General features: G+C 46.8%; 1 protein-coding gene across 4 annotated transcripts in view; it reads right to left on the bottom strand.

The window, feature by feature from the left end:
- Nucleotides 1-12,921, bottom strand: part of LOC119970771 — a 117,751-nt gene extending 104,830 nt beyond the window's left edge. For all 4 annotated transcript variants that reach the window (XR_005461672.1, XM_038805925.1, XM_038805926.1 and 1 more), the window contains exon 1: nucleotides 12,754-12,921. Coding sequence is in view for 3 of the 4 variants with exons in the window: in XM_038805925.1 (XP_038661853.1) it covers nucleotides 12,754-12,814 (61 nt within the window). In the remaining variant the exon portion in view is untranslated. The remainder of the gene's footprint in view (nucleotides 1-12,753) is intronic.
- Nucleotides 12,922-13,564: the final 643 nt, after the last annotated feature.

Genomic DNA, 13,564 nt, shown 5'->3' with positions numbered 1-13,564 from the left:
CCACTGTGCAAAAACAGCCCCTATATAGAACATTAAAGCGCAGTACCAACCCTTCGGCCCTCGATGTTACGCCGACCTGTGAAACCCCTCTAAAGTCCCTCTACACTATTCCCTTATCGTCCATATGTCTATCCAATGACCATTTGAATGCGTTTAGTGTTGGCGAGTCCACTACTGTTGCAGGCAGGGCATTCCACGCCCTTACTACTCTCTGAGTAAAGAACCTACCTCTGACATCTGTCCTATATCTATCTCCCCTCAATTTAAAGCTATGTCCCCTCGTGCTCGACATCACCATCCGAGGAAAAAGGCTCTCGATTTCCACCCTATCTAATCCTCTGATCATCTTGTATGCCTCAATTAAGTCACTTCTTAACCTTCTTCTCTCTAACGAAAACAGCCTCAAGTCCTTCAGCCTTTCCTCATAAGATCTTCCCTCCATACCAGGCAACATTCTTGTAAATCTCCTCTGTACCCTTTCCAATGCTTCCACATCCTTCCTATAATGTGGCGACCAGAACTGCACACAATACTCCAAATGCGGCCTCACCACAGTTTTGTACAACTGCAACATGACCTCATGGCTCCGAAACTCAATTCCTCTACCAATAAAAGCTAACACACCGGACGCCTTCTTAACAACCCTCTCAACCTGGGTGGCAACTTTCAGGGATCTATGGACATGGACACTGAGATCTCTCTGCTTGTCCACACTACCAAGAATCTTACCATTAGCCCAGTACTCTGTCTTCCTGTTATTCCTTCCAAAATGAATCACCTCACACTTTTCTGCATTAAACTCCATTTGCCACCTGTCAGCCCAGCTCTGCAGCTTATCTATGTCCCTCTGCAACTTGTAACATCCTTCTGCACTGTCCACAACTCCACCGACTTTAGAGTCATCTGCAAATTTACTCACCTATCCTTCTACGCCCTCCTCCAGATCATTTATAAAAATGACAAACAGCAGCGGCCCCAAAACAGATCCTTGTGACACACCACTAGTAACTGGATACCAGTCAGAGCATTTCCCATCAACCACTACTTTGTCTTCTATCAGCTAGCCAATTTCTGATCCAAACTGCTAAATCACCCTGAATCCCATGCCTCTGTATTTTCTGCAATAGCCTACCGTGGGGAACCTTATCAAACACTTTACTGAAATCCATATACACCACATCAACTGCTTTACCCTCATCCACCTGTTTGGTCACCTTCTCGAAGAACTCAATGAGGTTTGTGAGGCACGACCTACCCTTCAAAAAACCATGTTGACTATCTCTAATCAAATTATTCCTTTCCAGATGATTATGCATCCTATCTCTTATAAACCTTTCCAAGACATTTCCCACAACAGAAGTAAGGCTCACTGGTCTATAGTTACCGGGGTTATCTCTATTCCCCTTCTTGTACAAGGGGGCAACATTTGCTATCCTCCAGTCCTCTGGCACTATTCCTGTAGACAAAGATGACTTAAAGATCAAAGCCAAAGGCTCAGCAATCTCCTGCCTAGCTTCCCAGAGAATCATAGAACATAGAACATAGAACAGTACAGCACAGAACAGGCCCTTCAGCCCTCGATGTTGTGCCGAGCAATGATCACCCTACTCAAACCCACGTATCCACCCTATACCCGTAACCCAACAACCCCCCCTTAACCTTATTTTTTTTAGGACACTACGGGCAATTTAGCATGGCCAATCCACCTAACCTGCACATCTTTGGACTGTGGGGGGAAACCGGAGCACCCGGAGGAAACCCACGCACACACGGGGAGGACGTGCAGACTCCGCACAGACAGTGACCCAGCCGGGAATCGAACCTGGGACCCTGGAGCTGTGAAGCATTTATGCTAACCACCATGCTACCGTGCTGCCGATAAATCCTAGGATAAATCTCATCTGGCCCAGGGGACTTATCTATTTTCACACTTTCCAGAATGGCTAACACCTCCTCCTTATGAACCTCAAGCCCTTCTAGTCTAGTAGCCTGTATCTCCGTATTCTCCTTGACAACTTTGTCTTTTTCCTGTGTGAATACAGACGAAAAATAATCATTTAGAACCTCTCCTATCTCCTCAGATTCCACGCACAACTTCCCACTACTGTCCTTGACTGGCCCCTACTCTTACTCTTATTTTAGGGCCCTTCCCAATTGTCTATAATCTGTTCCTCCTTCAGATGCTATTCACACTTGATTATCTAAACATGTTACAGGAAGAGAGGCAGACCCATTGAGGCACTTTGAATACTGTCCATTGCTGTCTCCAGACAGAATCATGACATGATCCCCTTTTTAAAAATGAAATGTCTTAATTTGAGAGACGTTTGATTTCTCAACCCTTTCCTTTTTAGTTCCAGCTGACTAAATAGTCCAACATTCAAAAGCATTAACAGAGAAAAACGCTCCAGAAAGTTTCCCATTGTTGCCAAAAGTTTATTTTGTACTTGGCATTAGGAGTCCGCAATAATGTTTTCTCTCCCAACCTCAGGAGACACAGTTACAAGCGAAATTCATCGGAATAACCAAATGATCTGATCTTGACATTTCTCCAGAAGTTTTGAAAGGGTTCTGGTCTGTATTTGTGATTGTCTCTGCTGGGTTCCTGGCAACATAAACTTCGGAATGTTGCAATACCAGTACCAGGTTTAAAGTCTCTATTCTGGTGCTGGGTTGCAGGAAGTCCCACATGGCCGCTCGTTTGGCATCGCTTGGTGCCATTTGTCAAACTGTGTGCTCCAGATGTGAAAGTCTGGACCTTTGCAAATACGCTTTTCACTCCGGTCTTCACAAGATTGGCTTTGTCGCAATGGTCAAACATTTCCTTTATGTGATGTAGGTGCTCTTCCCACTTCTGGCTGAACAGCACTAACTCATCACTGTACTGGCACAGTGATTCCGGCCTTGAATCAAAGATCAAAGAACAATACAGCGCAGGAACAGGCCCTTCGGCCCTCCAAGCCTGCGCCGACCATGGTACCTGCTTAACTAAAACCGTCTGCCCTTGCGGACTTCGTATCCTTCCATTCTCACCCTATTCATATATTTGTCTAGATGTCCGTTAAATGCCGCTATCGTACCTGCTCCCACCCCCTCCCCAGGCAGCGCGTTCCATATATTTACCACCCTCTGTGTAAAAATCGTGCCTCGCGCATCTGTTCTGAACTTTTCCCCACGCATTTTAAACCTATGTCCCCTAGTACTTGACTCTCCTGCCCTAGGAAAGAGCATCTTGCAGACCTCTATCAGGCTGCCTCTCAACCTCCATCGTTCCAGTGAGAACAGACCGAGTTTATTTAACCTCTCCTCATAGCTAATGCCCTCCATACCAGTGCAGCCACCGAAGGTGGCCATTCCCGAAATACAAAATGGAGGAACGCAAAGCATATAGGATAAAATGGACAATGTTTGCAGCGCCAGCAGGCTGCACCAAGCAGGTGTGGATTCTGTCTGCTAAGAGAGCAGACAGCACCGAAACGAACATTCCGCATACTAATGAGACAATCTCCGGGATAGTTAGCATATTAATGGAACGATTCCAGAGACAATGGACACAAATGGGGAAGTGATTGCAACAGTGTATGGGAAACCAGACACCCCGGCACCAGCGTGGTTCAAAAACAAAGAGCCTGAGAGCCCGCCCAGTAGCCAAGGAACAGCCTCAGTATTGGGGGGATTCAAACATATCGATTGGGAAGAGACCCAATCGATTCCAAGCAGGTAAGGGAGTCCGCCCAAAGGGGCACGGATCCCTGGGACCTATAAAAGACAGGTCCCACACATGGTTCAGTCTTCTCGTCCAGCCCTCCTCTGTCCTTGACCAGCCCTCCCCTGTGGACCAGCACCTCGACCAGCTTTTGCCAAGAAGACCTTTGCCGAGAGAGAGGAGAGGTTTGGGACAGCAGCCGCCAGCAAGTAAGTGTCTCACAATGATCGCTACCAGATATAGACACTCCTGACCCCTTTTAACTTATACCAACCTGAAGTCTGCAGACCAGAACAGAGCAAGAGGCCTTGTTCCCTGACCCGGCAGTTCCTTCAAGATAAGTATTAGTTTATTTAGCGGTAGGAATAGTTTAATCCTTTTAGCGTGTGCATGGGTAGTTTTATAATTGTAGTATAATAAACTCAGTTGTTTGAACTTACTAATTGGTGTATGGTTTTATTGCTTTGAACTTCACCTTGAAACTTGTGGCGGTATCTTAACGATACCTGGCGACTCCAGAGCTAAGTAAAGAAACAGAACCAAATTGAGTGTTAAGCACACTCACCCAGAACGAGCAACACCAGGCAACATCTTCGTAAACTGCTTCTGTACCCTCTCCAAAGCATAAACATCCTTCTGGTAGTGTGGCGACCAGAATTGAACACAATATTCGGCTTGTGAGCCTTTGAACAGTTAGAACATAGAAAAATACAGCACAGAACAGGCCCTTCGGCCCACGATGTTGTGCCGAACCTTTGTCCTAGATTAATCATAGATTATCATAGAATTTACAGTGCAGAAGGAGGCCATTCGGCCCATCGAGTCTGCACCAGCTCCTGGAAAGAGCACCCTACCCAAGGTCAACATCTCCACCCTATCCCCATAACCCAGTAACCCCACCCAACACTAAGGGCAATTTTGGACACTAAGGGCAATTTATCATGGCCAATCCACCTAACCTGCACATCTTTGGATTGTGGGGTTGCAGGGGACGCTCTTCATCCTGAACACGTTAAGTTTGGATTGGCAAGTCCTCGGGGGGGGCGGGGGGGGGGGGGTCCTTCATTCAGCGAGGTGGATGTTGAATCGGGACCGTCCAACACTATCGACGCCCTGGTCCAAACGTGGAATATGAACCGAGTCCCTTTGACCTATGGGACTGGATCCTCATTTTCTGTGGCTATGTCCCCACACCGACGTGACAACGGTGGCGTTTTACATAGCGCTGGCCACTTGCGGACCCCGCCCGCGAAATAGTCCCCCCCTTCGACCGGCTCGTGCGCCCTGGACCACCCTCCCATAGTGCCCCCAGCCCTGAATAATGTCCCACCCTGCCCGCGGGATTGGCCCTCCCCCGACTGTGGTGCCTGTGGACTGAGTCTGTTCAGAGTCGTCCGCAGGCTCTGTGGCGTGTCTGGCAGTTCTAACTTTCTGATGCTCAACATGAATTCTAATCATAGTAGGTAACGAATCTTTAAATTCCTCCAACAGAATTATCTCTCCAAGGGCTAAATGGGATTCTCCCATTTTCAAGGCCCTTACCCACCTATCAAAATGACTTTGCTTAATCCCTTTGAACTCTAGGTATGTAATTTCAGCCTGTTTTCCTTTAGCTCAATGTTTCTCTTTTTATGCCTCTGGATCCAGCTCCAATGCCCCCCAATGTAGCTTTCATCGCTATCTGTTAGTCTCCAGACCCTTCCTCTGATAAAGAAGCAAAGACTTTACCAGCTTTACCCACAAGTTTCGCCTATAAGAGTCGGGTCCAACAATCTTGTGACAATCTCAACTGTTCAGCCATTTTCTCAAAAGCACAAAAAAATGGCCTGGCACCTCTCGCGTCGAACTTCGGGAGAGCCTGTACACACAAAGTGCGAAGATGGATGTCTCTCTCTTTCCTTCCCTGCAGCTTTCTCCATTTCCCTTTCGAACGCCCCCTCTCCCCGTTCTCATTCAAACGCTCTCTCTCCCTCTCCTTTTCCTGCATTTCTAACTTCTTCATTTCTACGTCTCTTTGTTATTGAAGCTTAGCTAATTCAAAGTCCCCACTTCTCGAAATCTTTGGCACTGCTGGCCTCTCCAGTGTCTTTAACTGTGTTGCTACTCCTGCGATGATCTCAGCTTTCTTAGCTCCCGTAGATAAGGCTACTTCCAATTTATCTGCCAGTTACAATAATTTGGTCTTTGGCACACTTTCAAACTTGCTGCGGTTAGGTTGCTTACATCCAGATAAGGCAGAGCTCGATCAAGAGCCATTTTCTGCAACTTTCTTACTTTAATATAACACGTTCTTTTTAAAAAAAAATTTAGAGCACCCAATTCATTTTTTCCAATTAAGGGGCAATTTAGCATGTCCAATCCAACTACCCTGCACATCTTTGGGTTGTGGGGGTGAAACCTATGCAGACACGGGGAGAATGTGCAAACTCCACGTTGACAGGCACCCAGAGCCGGGATCGAACCTGGGACCTCGGCACCATGAGGCAGCAATGCTAACCACTGTGCCACTGTGCTGCCCTCAATGTAACACCTTCTTACTCAGCTCCACTTGATCTCACGCTCATTATGTTCAAAAGTCACAAATTCCCTACACCCAAGGAATTAAGACTTTTTAAGTCCCCGGGCATGAGCTGATGTTATTTGGGAGGGTATACCAACTTGGAACACCGTTTCGTCCGAGGGTATAGTTTTGCTTTGGTGTGCGAAGACAAATGGAATCCCAGTGAGAATAAACAGCCCAGTCGTCGAGTTACAATTACTAAAGACTATTTATTAAAATAAAGAAAAGACAAACACACAAACTGGACGACTCTAGCCTCACTCAATTAAGGTGTACGAATTACTAAACACACATATTCACGTCGTGAGGGCCAGAATACAAGACCAGGGTGATGCGCTAACAATTGCACACAGAAACACAAAACGGTACAAAAGAGACTTTATTACCGTGAGATGTTATTCCCTCAAGTGGAGCTGTAAAATGGCAGCTCAGGAGACCTCATGGATATTTATACTGCTCCCTGTGGGCGGAGCTAGCCGGCAGGGGCTTACCGACAAACTATGCAGGAGCTTACCAACAAACCTGTAATAGCAGGTACTATTGTACATCCCCTAATAGAGGCACACACATATATATACAGTCGTATTACCACACAGAGATGTACTTCTGAGGCTGTATAAGACTCTGATCAGACCCCATTTGGAGTATTGTGAGCAGTTTTGGGCCCTGTATCTAAGGAAGGATGTGCTGGCCTTGGAAAGGATCCAGAGGAGGTTCACAAGACTGATTCCTAGAATGAATAGATTGTCATATGAGGAACGGTTCAGGATTCTGGGTCTGTACTCGTTGGAGTTTAGAAAGATGAGAGGGGATCTTATTGAAACTTATAGGATACTGCGAGGCCTGGATAGAGTGGACGTGGAGAGGATGTTTCTACTTGTAGGAAAAACTAAAACCAGAGGACACCATCTCAGACTAAAGGGACAATCCTTTAAAACAGAGATGGGGAGGAATTTTTTCAGCCAGAGGGTGATGAATCTGTGGAATTCTTTATCGCAGAAGGCTGTGGAGGCCAATTCACTGAGTGTGTTTAAGACAAAGATAGATAGGTTTTTGATTAATAAGGGCGTCAGGGGTTATGGGGAGAAGGCAGGAAAATGGGGATGAGAAAAATATGAGCCCTGATTAAATGGCGGAGCAGACTTGATGGGTCGAGTGGCCTAATTCTGCTCCTATATCTTATGATCTTATATCTATGACAACAAAACTCTGTAAGACTGTGCCTGATCCCGAAACAACTTCCAAATGGAATAACCATCTATAGTTACCACACAACATAGGGATGGTACTCAAATGTGTGAACCGCCTTTTTCCTGGTCCAGCGAAGGTATTTTAAAACTGCTGTTACGAAGGTTTTCTGCACTGCCTTGGCTCTAAGACTTAGAAGCTTGTTTTCTGTAAACATGGCCTTCAGGCTTGGTGACTGGAATCTGGCCTGTCCGCTTTCTGAGACTACTGGATGGTAACTGCCTCTCCTGGCTTCTCCAGGTTGGACAATATACCTTTGTTTTTCTTTGATTATGCCTTCCGTGTCTTCAGCTTTCTGCCCCAATCAGCCTCCTTGACTCTATACAATAACATTTGTATATCATATGGACCTTCCCAATCGTCTATAAGCTGTTTCTCTTCCATGAGCCATTCCTACTTGATCATCAAAACTGCCGCATACCAATTGAGGCCTTTTGAATACTGCCTACTGCGGTCCCCTGGCAGATTCATGACACAAGGTAAGAGGCCATACACAAATTTAAAACACACTGTCCTCTCTGAGGTGTGATTCTGCGATTCGACAACATTTGCTAAAGAAGCCTCAGTGTGCTTTGAAATAAGCTGACAACTGCTTTAAGATTGTCAGTTGGGCTGGCTGTGTGGCGCATGTGTGTGTACTGGAAGCTACACGTATTAATACACAGGGTCCTGTTCTGTGCAGACAGAAAGAGCATGTACACACATTGCGCCTGTTTCAGCCGAACAAAATGAGTGACAGCCATTCTCTGGGTCATACCTCAGGGTAATGCCTTGACCAAGCAGGGTCAAGCAGTCTGGTTTAAATTTCAAACAAAGCTTGGCAGTTAACTGTCGGTCACCATCAGCTTGTGCATTCTCCATGGCAACACCTCCACCAATCAGAGTCCACTTGTCAACCTATTAGCATTCTCTTCTCATCCAGTATGAATTGTATTGCTCTGATATTGCAAAGTGTCCTGATGAGTGCACGACACAAAGCTTCTACCTGTCTCTTCTTTTTTCAGAAATTCTCTAGTTCTGCACTACTGGAGACTGTCCCTTAATTCCCTCAGAGACCAAAAACCTCTTGGTTCAAACATGGACAAAAGAGCTGAATGCCAAAGGTGAGGTGAGAGTGACTGCCCTTGACATCAAGGCAGCATTTGATCGAGTATAGCATCAAGGAGCCCGGGCTAAACTGCAGTCAATGGGAATCAGGGGGAAAACTCTGCTGGTTGGAGTCATACCTGGCGCAAAGGAAGATGGTTGTGGTGGTTGGAGGTGAATCATCTCAACTCCAGGACATCACTGCTGGAGTTCCTCAGGGTAGTGCCCTCGGCCCAACCATCTTCAGTTGCTTCATCAATTACCTCCTTTCCATGATAAAGTCAGAAGTGGGGTTCGCTGATGACTGCACAATGTTCAGCATCATTCGCGACTCCTCAGATAATGAAGCAGTCCGTGTCCAAATGCAGCAAGACCTGGACAATATCCAGGCTTGGGGCTGACAGGTGGCAAGTTACATTCGTGCCACACAAGTGCCAGGCAATGACCATCTCCAATCAGAAAGGATCTAACAATCGCCCCTCGACATTCAATGGCATTACCATTGCTGAATCCCCCACAATCATACCGTGGGGGTTACCATTGATCAGAAACTGAACTGGACCCAGCCATATTTATACTGTGGCTACCATGGCAGGTCAGAGGCTAGGAATCCTGTGGTGAGTAACTCACCTCCTGACCCCCTCCCAAAGCCTGTCCACCACCTACAAGGGACAAGTCAGGAGTGCAATGGAATACTCTCCACTTGGCTGAATGAGTGCAGCGCTACCTCGACAGTACCTCATACCAGTATTGCACAAAGTTTTATTTCTGTGCCCTGACCAGCCATCTCGCTGGCTTTAGCATTCCCATTTTGGGCAGTCGCGTCATTGTCCCTTACCCAGGATATGATAAATCTGATTTCATACAAGCAAATTATAGAATTTACAGTGCAGAAGGAGGCCATTCGGCCCATCGAGTCTGCACCGGCTCCTGGAAAGAGCATGCTAATGCACCTTGACTGAGTCCAGTGAGTCTTTACTCTGGAAATTTGGTGAGTGAAGGAGTTTGGTGCAGTCAGGGAGGAGGTACTGGATGGGTGAGGGGGCCTAGGCAGGCTGCTCTTTTCAGAAGGTGGGTGCAGACCCAATGGGCCGAATAGTCTCCGTCTGCACCGCAGTGTTTCTATGGTTCCATGTGCCAGAGGGAATGAAGATAGTATCTTGGCAAAGCTACAAAGTTGTGTAGCGGGGATAGGGTGGAAGTGTGGGCTTAAGTGGGTCGGTGCAGACTCGATGGGCCGAATGGCCTCCTTTTGCGCTGTGCGTTCTATGTTCTTTCATTTAAAAAAGTGTAAGTACAGAGAAAAAAAGGAGTTGTAAAAGTACGAGGAAAGATTGAACAGATTGGAGCTGTCCGCTTTGGGAAAAGACGACTGAAGGAATGAGCATAAGACTCAGGAGCAGAAGTAGGCCATTCGGCCTATCGAACCTGCTCTGCCATTCAATGAGGTGGTGACTGATCTAATACAGTAATCGTCAACTTCACTTTGAATGATCGGATGGAGGTCTTTAAAATTATGAAGGTGTTTGGTAGGGTAGAGAAACCAGGAACCATGAATATAATCTAGTCACCGGTAAATCGCGATGAACTTTCATAGAATTTACTGTGCAGAAGGAGGCCATTCGGCCCATCGAGTCTACATTGGCTTCTGGAAAGAGCACCCTACCCAAGGTTAACACCTCCACCCTATCCCCATAACCCAGAAACCCCACCCAACACTAAGGGCAATTTTGGACACTAAGGGCAATTTATCATGTCCAATCCACCTAATCTGCACATCTTTGGACTGTGGGAGGAAACCGGAGCACCCGGGGGAAACCCACGCACACACGGGGAGGACGTGCAGACTCCGCACAGACAGTGACCCAAGCCGGAATCGAACCTGGGACCCTGGAGCTGTGAAGCGATTGTGCGATCCACAAGGCTACCATGCTGCCCAGATATAGGCAAGGCTCCTTTCATTGGAGAGTGGCGAGAATGTGGAGCCCACTAACGTATGGAGAGGTTGAGGCAGTGGGCAGAGAGGCTCTGGGGAAACTGGATAAACGTGAGGAAGGGAGTAATAAATTACAAAAGGGAATGTAAATGGAGGTGTTTAAGGCTAAGAAGGGACTGATGGTGGTACAGAAAGAGATTAGAATATGCAAATGACAGAACAAAGGGGAGCAGTGTGTCAAAGGGCAACAGGGGACAGGGAATGGGTGGGGGAGGGGGGGCAACGGTGATTTGAAGCAGCAGGACACTTAACATTGTCTGCTGCTCGTTAGATTTTTCTTTACGGATTTATATCTATTGCGGCAGATTTACATCTTATTGTTGAAACATTCTGATCATGTCGAAGGGGAACGGGACATCTGGGACCTGAGCAAAAGCAGATAACGTGCCCTTGAGAAGGTTGTGGTGAGCTGCCTTCTTGAACCCTGCCGTGTAGGTACACCCACTGTGCTGTTAGGGAGGGAGTTCCAGGATTTTGACCCAGTGACAGTGACAAATAAACCAATCAGATAAAGTATGGTCAAAATAAATAACAAGGCGGTAAATAAAAATAATAATCTTTACTCGTGTCACAAGTCGGCTTACATTAACACTGCAATGAAGTTACTGTGAAAATCCCCTAGTCACCACACTCCGGTGCCTGTTCGGGTACACAGACGGAGAATTCAGAATGTCCAATTCACCTAACAGCACGTCTTTCGGGACTTGTGGGAGGAAACCGGAGCACCCGGAGGAAACCCGCTCAGACACGGGGAGAACGTGCAGACTCCACACAGTGATCCAAGCCGGGTGAATCAAACCAGGGACCCTGGCGCTGTGAAGCAACAGTGCTAACCACTGTGCTACCGTGCTGCCCAAGAAAAGCGAGTGAATTCAGTGCCGAAAAAGTTACAAAAAGAGAAACAGAGAGGGAAAGTGTAGTAATCCACGGGAGGCAGGAGTTCCGTCACCACACCAATATTTATTTACAATAACGATATTACAGGAGCAGCTACAAACAGTGCTGCTAGCAGTCCAGTCAACTAAAGACTGGCTCACAAAGCCTACACAGGTGATTATATGGGCCCCCTCAATGAGCTATCATTGAGGGAGCTCATACACCAATTGGCCACCCAATAAAGCCAATTGGAGTTCATTACAGAAAGAAAAAAAAGAAAAAAGAAAAAAATGGCTTATTGTCACGAGTAGGCTTCAATTAAGTTACTGTGAAAAGCCCCTAGTCGCCACATTCCGGCGCCTGTTCGGGGAGGCTGGTACGGGAATTGAACCGTGCTGCTGGCCTGCTTGGTCTGCTTTCAAAGCCAGCGATTTTAGCCCTGTGCTAAACAGGAAGAATGGACTGCGAGAGAAAAAGAGACAAAAATGAAAAGTAACCAAAATATTGGCTTTCTTTCAAATGGGCAAGTAAAACCCGAGACTCCACGCTAGTAAGAATTCCATTTTAGCGCCAGGGTGGTTGACTGGCAGCAATTAACATGCATCGCATTGTTGAAAGGATACCCTGAGTGACATGGATTACCACATAAATTCAGCAACTTTGCATTGTTCAATAAAACTCACATGAATGAAATGAAAATCGCTTATTGTCACGAGTAGGCTTCAATGAAGTTACTGTGAAAAGTCCCTAGTCGCCACATTCCGGCGCCTGTCCGGGGAGGCTGGTACGGGAATCGAACCGTGCTGCTGGCCTGCTTGGTCTGCTTTAAAAGCCAGCGATTTAGCCCAGTGAGCTAAACCAGCCCCGATAGCGAGCCAGGCAACAAGACGGAGCTTGGCAAGTTTTGGATTGCCACCTTTAACCATGTCTCTTGTCGCTGTACCATTTGTGCACAAGTAACAGCGAGCACCATTAACCTCATCATCATTTTAACAGCAAAGTTGAGAGTCTTTCTGAGACCTGTATCCATGTGTATCCACTCACATCCTGAAAGTTCCTACTAGCTTCTGCGCACTGTGTCCCCAGGTGGAGGTCTGTTATTGCTGCGGTACCTTCAGTAAAGCAACCTTGTCCAGTTTTCAGATTTATTCAGCAAGCAAAGCATTAAGAACCGTGGGGTGAGGCAGGACCAGGCACATAACATTGGACCGTGGCAGGGTTTGGAAACACAGATGAGTAACCCAACAAAATGAATTTGCAGAGGAATGAGAAAGCACTTACGGTAACCCCACGCCGTGACTGGCAGCAGGGCTGCGGATAGCAAAATGCAGAGAACATCCATCACCAACGCTTCAGACTTCCTCGCTCGTTGCTTGTCTTTCAACACCAAAATACAGAAGTTGCTCAAAGTACTTCCTCATTTATCGGTGAAACTCACGTGAGGTATAATCAAACTTATTCCGAAGAACAACAAATGGGAAGTCCATATATATGGGGCAGCAGAGGTATTTATATAATGGCTGTAAAAACCGAGGAGCAAACCACAGCATTGGTTGAGAATAGATGTTGCATCAGCCTCTGATACATAGCTCAGAATGTTCATCAGACTCTGTAACTCTTGAGGCAACAGTTCTCTTCCAGTGCCCCCATCAAACACTCCCAGAGCTGGTGCAGCACAGCTTTGGATACAGAATAAAACTTTCTCCTCATGGTCCCAGTTCTTATGCTCTTTTTGGGTGGCACGGTAGCACAGTGGTTAGCACTTGTGCTTCACAGCGCCAGGCTCCCAGGTTCGATTCCCGGCTTGGGTCACTGTCTGTGCGGAGTCTGCACGTTCTCCCCGTGCCTGTGTGGGTTTCCTCCGGGTGCTCCGGTTTCCTCCCACAAGTCCCGAAAGATGTGCTGTTAGGTGAATTGGATATTCTGAATTCTCCCTCTGTGTACCCGAACAGGCGCTGGAATGTGGCGACTAGGGGCTTTTCACAGTAACTTCATTGCAGTGTTAATGTAAGCCTACCTGTGACAATAAAGATTATTATTATTATAGAATGGGTAGGAAAGTGGAGTTGAGACTGAGAGGGATCAGTTACAA

This window comes from Scyliorhinus canicula, chromosome 8 (assembly GCF_902713615.1).
Source record: "Scyliorhinus canicula chromosome 8, sScyCan1.1, whole genome shotgun sequence".
NCBI lineage: Eukaryota > Metazoa > Chordata > Chondrichthyes > Carcharhiniformes > Scyliorhinidae > Scyliorhinus > Scyliorhinus canicula.
The sequence above is the reverse complement of the archived record's forward strand: the minus strand, read 5'-3'. Positions and strand labels throughout refer to the sequence as shown.